Source organism: Pongo abelii, chromosome 1 (assembly GCF_028885655.2).
Source record: "Pongo abelii isolate AG06213 chromosome 1, NHGRI_mPonAbe1-v2.0_pri, whole genome shotgun sequence".
NCBI lineage: Eukaryota > Metazoa > Chordata > Mammalia > Primates > Hominidae > Pongo > Pongo abelii.
In genome coordinates, this window is record NC_071985.2 from 224,685,015 (window position 1) to 224,695,410 (window position 10,396).

Consider the following 10,396-nt stretch of genomic DNA (forward strand, 5'->3'; position numbering starts at 1 on the left):
CGTTCAACCTACTATGAGCCCCAACACTGGGAACTCTCACTGATCCGACCATCAGTTCATCCCCCTCATTGATCCCACCAGCAGTTCATCCCCCACACTGATCCCACCAGCAGTTCATCCCCACATCTCTTCTGCCTTACTTGCCCTGGGGAGCTTGCAGGCAGAACTAGGTGCCTTTCCTTCCTCTGGTCCCCATGCTCCTTGACATCAAGCCAATGGAACCTCTAGGAGTTAACAAGATTGGCTCAAAGTGGGAGTCACTGAGTGTCCTTCCCAAGCACACTACCCAGTCCCTTCTCATCCTGCTGGCTTGGGCTGATGCACCAGCCTCTCACTTGTAGCAGGCATCTGGCCACAGAGCAAGCTACCAGTCTCCCTGCCTTACAAGCTCTCTCAATCTGTAGCCCAGACCTACTAGGGGCCGGGGACAGAGTTGGGGACAATAATAGTAAAATCCTCTCTGCCCACACGCCCCAATGTTGACATCCACAACCGTTCTTCTCTCATAGACAGTCTGGTCAATGGCAGCAGGGCAGGTTCTTCCACCTAAGTCTTAGACTAGGAGCCTCTTGGTTCATATCAGGGCTCCAGTAGCCAGTGCTCAGACAGTAGGAAAAGTCATATTCAACCGCCAGTTACATGCTGACACAGCGTTAGCCTCACATAGTTGGAAAATGGACTAATCTGACTGGCAAGCAGTATTTTAGACAAGGAATCTCCAAACTGAGATACATACTCTAAGAGATGTGCACCATGACCTACTGGCATACAGAAAGAAATAACATTTTATTTATAACCTCCACCATTTAATTTGTTTTGTTTGTTTGCTTTTTGTTGTCGATCAGAGTCTCACTCTGTCACCCAGGCTGGAGCGCAGTGGCGTGATCTCGGCTCATTTCAACCTCTGCCTCCCAGATTCAAGTGATTCTCATGCCTCAGCCTCATGAGTACCTGGGATTATAGGCATGCGCCACCCTACCTGGATAATGTTTGTATTTTTAGTAGAGACAGGGTTTCACCATGTCGGCCAGGCTGGTCTTGAACTCCTGACCTCAGGTGATGTGCCCACCTGGGCCTCCCAAAGTGCTGGGATTATAGGCGTGAGCCACCGCGCCCAGCCCATTTAATTTCTATTTTGTGTATAGGTCTTATAGTATGTATAAAAGTAACAGGGTAATATAATTATACATAAGATATGCACAAACATGTTAATCATAGCAGTGTATGATTAAAGTTTGAAGGCCATGGCTGGGCACAGCGACTCAAACCTGTAATCCCAGCACTTTGGGAGGCCAAGGCAGGCAGATTGCTTGAGCTCAGGAGTTCCGAGACCAGCTTGGGCAATGTGGTGAAAACCCATCTCTACAAAAACTACAGAAATTAGCCAGGCGTGGTGGCGCACGCCTGTAGTCCCAGCTACTCTAGTCTCAGCCACCCAGCTACCCTGGAGGCTGAGGTTGGGAAGATCGCTTGAGCCTGGCAGGTCAAGGCTGCAGTGAGCAGTGATCATACCCCTGCACTCCAGCCTGGGTGACAGGAAGGGAAAAAACAAAATCAAAACAAAACAAACAAGAAACCCACAAAAACTTAAAAAAAAAAAAAAGTTTGAAAGCCACTATTCTAAACCAGTAGTTCTCAACTGGGGCCAATTTTGTCCCCACCCCAGTAACAAAATGTCTGAAGACATTTTGGGTTTTGAAATGGGGGAGAGGGGGTTACTCGTATCTAGTGGGTAGAGGCCTGGGATGCTGCTAAACATCCTACAATGCACGAGAGAGCCCATCCCTCACAGACAAACAATCATCCAACCAAAGTTGAGAAACCTGTTCTAGACCAATAAAATGGGCACTATTTGAAAACCGTAAAATGGATTGGTGGCACTGCTGGTTGCCTCCCCAGCATCCATCCCTCTCTTCCTCTGTCTTAGCAAGATCCCTAATTTCTTTTTTTTTTTTTTTCTTTTGAGACAGAGTTTCACTCTTGTTGCCCAGGCTGGCGCAATCTCAGCTCACTGCAACCTCCGCCTCCTGGGTTCAAGCAATTCTCCTGCCTCAGCCTCCTGAGTAGCTGGGATTACAGATGTGCACCACAATGCTTGGCTAATTTTTGTATTTTTAATAGAGACGGGGTTTCACCATGTTGGCCAAGGCTGGTCTTGAACTCCTGACCTCAGGTGATCTGCCCACCTTGACCTCCCAAAGTGCTGGGATTACAGGCATGAGCCACTGCGCCTGGCCAAGATCCCTAATTTCTTAAGTCACACAGTGGACAGGATTGAACTCATGTCTAGTTTTGGCCTGACTCACTGAAGCATGTCCACATCATAACATCTACTTTGCCTTGTTATCTGTTTAGGGATGGGCATATGATTTCAGCCCAAGTACTCAGCATAATTTCCCTGGGAGCAATGACTGGTTTAGAGCAAGGGGTACATGTCCTAGTGGGTCCAGAATTACACTGAAGATTTGCTCAATGGTGGGAGAAATACAAGGAGCTGCTGCTGGAAGCCCTTCTATGCAGGGCCAGCCTAGAATGAAGCAGGTTACTGGAGGCCAAGCAGGCGTGGGTGGGCCCCTCCCGGTGACACTGACACACTGCTCAGCTAAGCCCTCACCTGAAGCCTGTGCTCCCTTTAGAGTTCAGGTTTTTGTACCCATAAGCAAGCCGGTTTGAAATTGAATCTTCTATTACTTGCAACTAAACGCCCCCTAAACGAGCCTAGTCAAAAAAAATGTATACCTAAACTTTTCAAGAAAGCAGTTAAAGAGTTTTACTAACATAAATAATCTTCCAAAGGCCAGCTGGGACTCATGCTTGTCTTAACGGTTCTGAGGAAACACCCTAGACATTAATTTAATTTTGCTCCTAAGGTAACACTGTTCTAGTCAGTTACTGATGCCAAACTGCAAAGAAAATTCTCTGTGGGGCTGGGCGTGGTGGCTCACGCCTGTAATCCCAGCACTTTGGGAGGCTGAGGAGGGCGGATCACAAGGTCAGGAGATCGAGACCATCCTGGCTAACACGGTGAAACCCCGTCTCTACTAAAAATACAAAAAATTAGCTGGGCGTTGTGGCGGGTGCCTATAGTCCCAGCTACTCAGGAGGCTGAGGCAGGAGAATGGTGTGAACCTGGGAGATGGAGTTTGCAGTAAGCCGAGATTGCATCACTGCATTCCAGCCTGGGCGACAGAGCGAGACTCCGTTTCAAAAAAAAAAAAAAAAAAATTTCTCTGTGAGATATTCCATTCACAGCAAACATCTGAAGGAATTGAATCCAGTGGAGGAAAGCTAGGAACAATTGTTAAACTACATGTCTAAAAGCAGTCACAAGGGATATTCTTTGACGTCTATTTGCCTAATTTTCTAAAAAGAAACTACCAATTGAATTTTTTCTGCACCTTTTCTGTTTTTAACTATGTATTCCTTTTCTGTTTTTTTAGACGGAGTCTCGCTCTGTTGCCCAGGCCGGAGTGCAGTGGCGTGATCTCGGCTCACTGCAAGCTCCGCCTCCCGGGTTCAAGTGGTCTCCTGCCTCAGCCTCCCAAGTAGCCAGGATTACAGGCCTGCGCCACCATGCCCAGCTAAATTTTTTTTTGTATTTTTGGTAGAGATGGGGTTTCACCATGTTGCCAGGCTGGTCTCAAACTCCTGACCTCAAGTGATCCACCTGCCTTGGCCTCCTTTTAAAGTGCTGGGATTGGCTGGGCGCGGTGTCTCACGCCTGTAATCCCAGCACTTTGGGAGTCCGAGGCGGGTGGATCATGAGATCAGGAGTTCAAGACCAGCCTGGCCAAGATGGTGAAACCCCATCTCTACTAAAAATACAAAAAAAAATTAGCCGGGCGTGGTGGCGGGCGCTTGTAATCCCAGCTACTCTGGAGGCTGAGGCAGGAGAATCTCTTGAACTTGGAGGGCAGAGGTTGCAATGAGCCAAGATCTCGCCACTGCACTCCAGCTTGGGTGACAGAGTGAGACTCCGTCTCAAAAAAAATAAAAATAAAAATAAAGTGCTGGGATCACAGGTATGAGCCACCACACCCGGCCTATGTATTCCTTTTCTTAAGAGATAAAAATACGCTCCCCTTGAATCACTTGAACCCAGGAGGCAGAAGTTGCAGTGAGCTGAGATCACACCACTGCACTCCAGCCTGGGTAACAAGAGCAAAACTCCGTCTCAAAAAAACAAACAAACAAAAAAACCCAAAACCAAAAAAACTCCCCTCCCCATTCCTCTACCTTCTCTCATTATTCCTTTCCAAAATTGAAGTCTGGTATTTATTACATGAAGATCTAGTTAACCTTCTAATCCTTTTACACCCATGCTGCCATAGTTTAATTTTTCCCCTTGTGGCTTAGGCACCTCACCTCCAGTTGACAGCAGAGTAACACTACTATGTTACTACTATAATATATACTGGGATTTTAAAAAAAGTATCTTTATGTGATCAGAAGTCATAAAATTTTAAATTATGCACACAGAATTGTGCTTTTTAACTCTGAGTTTAAACTATCAAGGAAAATTTGTAAAAACCAACTGTCTTCAACAACAGCCTCTGTTCCCTATGCATACATGCATATCAGGCACTAAAACCAAGGCCCGTATGCTCTTTCTGATAATAATCACTACCCCACTGATGGTAAACTGCTTTCCAGGCTCACAGCTTATCCACATTTTGCCAACAAATGATACTGCCAAACATCCTGCAATCCTAATCTTTGGAAGTTTGGTAACTGCCATTTTACCTGCTACCTCTATCGTGCTATTTAAAAAACATTAGGTGCTTTTCTGTATACACTGTAAATTTTTGGAAAGTTTTACTTGAAACCTGGCATTGGCTGGGCTCGGTGGCTCACGCCTGTAATCCCAGCACTTTCAGAGGCTGAGGTGGGCAGATCACCTGAGGTCAGGAGTTCGAGACCAATCTGGCCAACATGGTGAAACCTGGTCTCTAGTAAAAATGGAAAAAACAGCCAGGCATGGTGGCACGTGCCTGTAATTACAGCTCCTCGGGAGACTGAGGCACGAGAATTGCTTGAACCCGGGAGGTGGAGGTTGCAGTGAGCTGAGATGGCACCACTGCACTCCAGCCTGAGCCACACAGAGAGATGCTGCTTCAAAAAAAGAAAAAAAAAAACAAAAAACAACTAACGATTAGCTGATAAAGATTTAATTTGTAGGACAAGTACCTGAGTACACCTGGCAACAGCTGCCCATACTAGGTGGGAAAACATTGAATTTTGAAAATATCTGTGTCTTATTATAGTTTAAGTTTTTCATTTTTTTTTTTCTTCTGAGATGGAGTCTCTCTTTCTGTCTCCCAGGCTGGAGTGCAGTGGAGCGATCGCAGCTCACTGCAACCTCCACCTCCCAGGTTCAAGCGATTTTCCTACCTCAGCCTCTCAAGTAGCTGGGATTACAGGCATGCGCCACCATGCCCAGCTAATTTTTGTATTTTCAGTAGAGACGGGGTTTTGCCATGTTGGCCAGGCTGGTCTCGAACTCCTGACCTCAAGTGATCCACCCGCCTCAGCCTCCCATGGTGCTGGCATTACAGGCGTGAGCCACCACACCTGGCCTAGTTTAAAATCTTAAAGATATACTATCTTCCCATTAAAATACATTTTAAAGGCTAGGATGACAAAACAAAAAAGCATGCCATAAAAATAAGACCCAAAGCATCTAATCCAGGATCAACCTCTAAATCTAAGGACAGCTTAACCCAGCTATTTCAGGTACTGGGTAGATCTAAATGGGCACTGTGCTATGTTAAGTGGCTACCCAGCTGATGAAGGACATCACTAGCACTAACAGACAAACAGAACCCCCATGCTATTTGATGGGGAAAATTTATAGGATTTTTGTCTTTGGCAAATGAAGCCTACATACAGAATGACCACCTCAAAGCACTTCTGTGTTCTTCTTGATGAGGTGGTTTAAACAATAGAAAAGGAATGACAGGGCTGGGCCCAGTGGGTCACACCTGTAATCCTAACACTTTGGGAGGCTGAGGTGGGCGGATCACCTGAGGGCAGGAGTTCGAGACCAGCCTGTCCAACATGGTGAAACCCCGTCTCTACAAAAATACAAAAATTAGCCGGGCGTGGTGGCGTAAGCCTTTAATCCCAGCTACTCAGGAGGCTGAGGCAGGAGAATCACCTGAACCCAGGAGGTGGAGGCTGCAGTGAGCTGAGATCGTACCACTGCACTCCAGCCTGGGCAACGAGTGAAACTGAGTATCAAAAATAAATAAATAAATAAATAAAAATACTTTTTCAGGCAGGGCGTGGTGGCTCACACCTGTATAATCCTAGCACTTTGGGAGGCCAAGACAGGTGGATCACTTGAGGTCAGGAGTTCAAGACAAGCCTAGCCAACGTGGCAAAACCCCATCTCTACTAAAAATACAAAAATTAGCCGGGCATCGTGGCACACGCCTGTAATCCCAGCCACTGGGGAGGCTGAGGCACTCGAATCAAATCGCTTCAACCCGGGAGGCGGAGGTTGCAGTGAGCAGAGATTGCACCACTGCACTCCAGCCTGGGCGACAGAGTGAGAGTGAGGCTCCGTCTCAAAAAAAAAAAAAAAAAAAAAAAAAAAAAAAAAAAAAAAAAAAAAGAAATGCTTGTTCAGTATCATTAATTAGCAGTATTAAACTTGTTTTAAACTTGTTTGATATTATGGTTTCCAACGGCTATTCAATAAACAAGAGAAATGTGACAGATTTTTAAAGTGGGGACTCTGACTTCTTTTCAAAGGAAGTGCACTTCGTTTTCTGGAAAGACGCCAGCTTAACAACAGCGGCAACTAGTTACTTGGAGCAAGGCAGCACTTATTCCACCGGAGTAGGTGGGACCTCTGGGTGGACTCATTTTAACCATACAATACAGCCATTTTACACTCTGCTCCTTTCATGTTCTTCCCTAACAGAAAGTGAGGTAAAATATTTTAGGCTAGTGAGAGTGGATCAAAATCCAATTCGTTACTCTGAAAACATCCTTTTGGAAGCTGTCTTTTCTTTCTTGAGTCTCAAACTGCTGCCAAGACAGGAACAGAAACTTGTTAAATACAATGGCTTCAGGCGCCACCCTAATAAACTACCTACATCTTAATCAAGCAGGAGAGCTGTGCTGGCCACTGCAGATTTACTCCATCACAAGGTATAAGGCTGGTGCCCTAGTAGGAGAATCTGGCAGCCAGAGGGCACAGTGAAGGGTACAGAGGGAGATTCAACAAGACAGGACCATCCATTTCACAGTGAGCCTCAATAGAGGCTGCTCCAGCATGCAACTCTCCTGGTTTGGAATACAAAGAAAAATTTTAAAAGACCACCTCACTGGCCAGGTGCAGTGGCTCAGGCCTGCAATCCCAGCACTTTGGGAGGCCGAGGCGGGCAGAGGGGGTCAGGAGATCGAGACCATCCTGGCTAACACGGTTAAACTCTGTCTCTACTAAAAATACACAAAATTAGCCGGGCGTGGTGGCGGGCGCCTGTAGTCTCAGCTACTCGGGAGGCTGAGGCAGAATGGCGTGAACCCGGGAGGCGGAGCTTACAGTGAGCTGAGATGGCGCCACTGCACTCCAGCCTGGGCGACACAGCGAGACAATGTCTCAAAAAAAACAAAAGCCCACCTCACTAAAAACAGTAAGTCAAAATCACTGAGCAGAAATTCCTTTTTTTTTTTTTTAAATGATCCTTCTTGGCTTAAAAAACGTGTGAGACAAAAAAAAAAAAAAAGGCCAACTTGTTTAAAATTCCCAAGAAAGACAAGTTTATATAGAGTGGCTTAATTTAAGAATGCTTCCCCCTTGCGTTACTCTGAAAGGAAGTCTCCGCCGGGCGTGGTGGCTCACGCCTGTAATCCCAGCAATTTGGGAGGCCGAGGTGGGCGATCACTTGAGGTCAGGAGTGCCAGCCTGGCCAACATGGCAAAACTCCGCCTCTTAGCAAAACACAAAAGAATTAGCTGGGCGTGGCCGGGCGCAGTGGCTCATGCTTGTAATACCAGCACGTTGGGAGGCCGAGGCAGGTGGATCACGAGGTCAGGAGATCAAGACCATCCTGGCTAACATGGTGAAACCCCGTCTCTACTAAAAATACAAAAAGCTGGGCGCAGTGGCGGGTGCCTGTAGTTCCAGCTACTCGGGAGTCTGAGGCCGGAGAATGGCGGGAACCCGGGAGGCGGAGCTTGCAGTGAGCCGAGATGGCGCCACTGCACTCCAGCCTGGGCTACAGAGTGAAACTCCGTCTCAAAAAAAAAAAAAGAAAAAAAAAATTAGCCAGGCGTGGTGGCGGGGCCTGTAGTCCCAACTACTCGGGAGGCTGAGGCAGGAGAATCGCCTGAACCCGGCAGGCGGAGGTTGCAGTGAGCCCAAAGATCGCACCACTGCACTCCAGCCTGGGCGACAGAGGAAGACTCCCTCTCAAAAAAAAAAAGGAAGTCTCAATGGAGACATGGAGGCATGGAGGGAAGGGTTGCAAGGGCATAACAGGGAAGAGATGAATGAGAAACTCTTCCTATCTATGAAGACCCACCGAAGTTTTTGGTTAAAGTAACCTGGTGACTGCCCACAATACAAGTACAAAAAAAGCTCAGAGAGGCTTTCCTCAGTCATCTTCCAAGATAAGTTTCTCAACCATTGTTTGTTGTAAGGAACATATCCAGGTAGGAATCCAGGCTGCAACTAAACTATTCAAGCCAAGATGATCATCCCAGGATAAACTATTTTATGCAAAATATCCTACACTCAAAAATTCCTGTGCCAGGCCGATGAGGTCCTCAAATTAAGACTCCAAATATCTGGAAGACTCCGAAAGGACCCCAAGCCACCAGCTGTGATAAAGGAAAAAAGAAAATTACTAATACTCAAAAATATTTTACCTTCTATTCTCGGCGGGGGGTGAGAGGGGGAGGTGGCGAGGGGCAGGGAGGTAAACATCATCTCCCTTCCTAACCGCAGAACTCAATCTCCTAAAAATGCATTGTCTCCGCTGGAAAAAAGGTGCCTGACCATAGACCTAATGCAGCTTTCAAAACAAGGAACACCTTACAACTCTGCGGTCTCCGGCGTTGGAAGCGTCTACCAGCCGGCGAGAAGTGTCTCAACACATCTTCCAGACCTCATTTTAGTCCGGGTCCCTGGCTTAGCCACCCCGCGTGTGGCCGCAAGCATCACCGTTCCCCAGCACCATCCAGGCCTTGCTGACGTCCAACGTCCGCAGACCTTTTTGCCCGTCCGGATGACCTCCCGCGCTGCCCTAAGGAACCTCGGGCACACCCGAGCATCAGCGATCCTACCACGGGCTCTGAGGCGCTGCGCTTCGGGAGAGGCCACAGGAGAAGGGGGCGGGGGAGGGGGGGCCGCGCCATAGCGTCCAGGCAGGACCGCCGCCGAGCAACACTCACCGGCCACTGACTGCTCAGAATGGGGAAAAGCTGGGGACGAAGCGGGGAGGACGGGCGGCGGCGCACAGCCGCCCTCGGGGCTGCGTTCAGGACGCAGGGGTGAGGAAGGCCCGACCCCCTCCCTCGGCCCTGCCCACCAGTCCCCGACGCCGGGACTTCCTCCTCCCGGGCGCCGGCGCCGTAGCCCCGGGAAGGCCGGTAACCGCCGCGGGAGGCTGGGGCCGCGCCCAGGGCGAAGGCCGAGGGGGCCGCAGCGGGTGAGGCGCGCGGCTGGGCCCGGGAACTCACCCGCCGGCGAAGAGGTGAAGCAGCGTGTTCTCCTTCTGCTGGCCGCCCGTCGCCATGGCCGCGCCGGCTCCGCGGCCCGTCGCCGCCCGGTGGCGAGAGCGCGTGGCGGCTCGAGGGATGCGCGAGGTCGCCGGGTCTTGTCTCCCCGCTGCCCTCAGGGGGCTGCAGGCAACGCCTCCATGCGCGCGCGGGCTCCAACGCCCGGCTCTGCTCGGCCCGCGCCTTCCGCGGCGTGGCCGCCGGCGCCTCACCGGCCTCTGCGGCGCGAGCCCAGCGGGGAGCTAGAGCCCGGCGCGCGGCCGTCACGTGGCGGGGGCCGGGCCGTGATGTCACGGGCGCGCGAGTCTGGGGCGGGGCGTGACGGGGGTGTGGACCCAAATTCCGAGCGCCCATTGGTTAGGACGCGGATGTGGGCGGGGAGGTTGCGCAGTTCTGGGGCGGAGCCAGTCCCGAGCGAATGACTGGGGAGAGGGGCTGGCCTAGGCCGGAGCGTGGAGGCAGTGGAAACTGGCTGTGACTGCCTGGTCCTCGCTCCTCAGAGAAGCCTTTCGAGGCCCTAGGCCTTGCCTTATTTTAAAAGTTTACTTTGTGATATTTACGTGTGCAAAAGGTGTACAAATTACGTGTTACATCTCACACCCCTGTACTCACCACCCCGTTTAGGGAAACAAAAGCATAATCTAAAAAACCATAATCTAAACAG

At 49.5% G+C, this 10,396-nt stretch overlaps 1 protein-coding gene across 1 annotated transcript in view; it reads right to left on the bottom strand.

Annotated features, from left to right (window-relative positions):
• SLC25A33 (solute carrier family 25 member 33) overlaps window positions 1-10,016 on the bottom strand; it is a 45,986-nt gene extending 35,970 nt beyond the window's left edge. The window contains exon 1 of the mRNA XM_024235920.3: window positions 9,694-10,016. Within this exon, the coding sequence (XP_024091688.1) occupies window positions 9,694-9,749 (56 nt within the window). The 5' untranslated portion in view covers window positions 9,750-10,016. The remainder of the gene's footprint in view (window positions 1-9,693) is intronic.
• Between the last annotated feature and the right edge of the window lie 380 nt (window positions 10,017-10,396).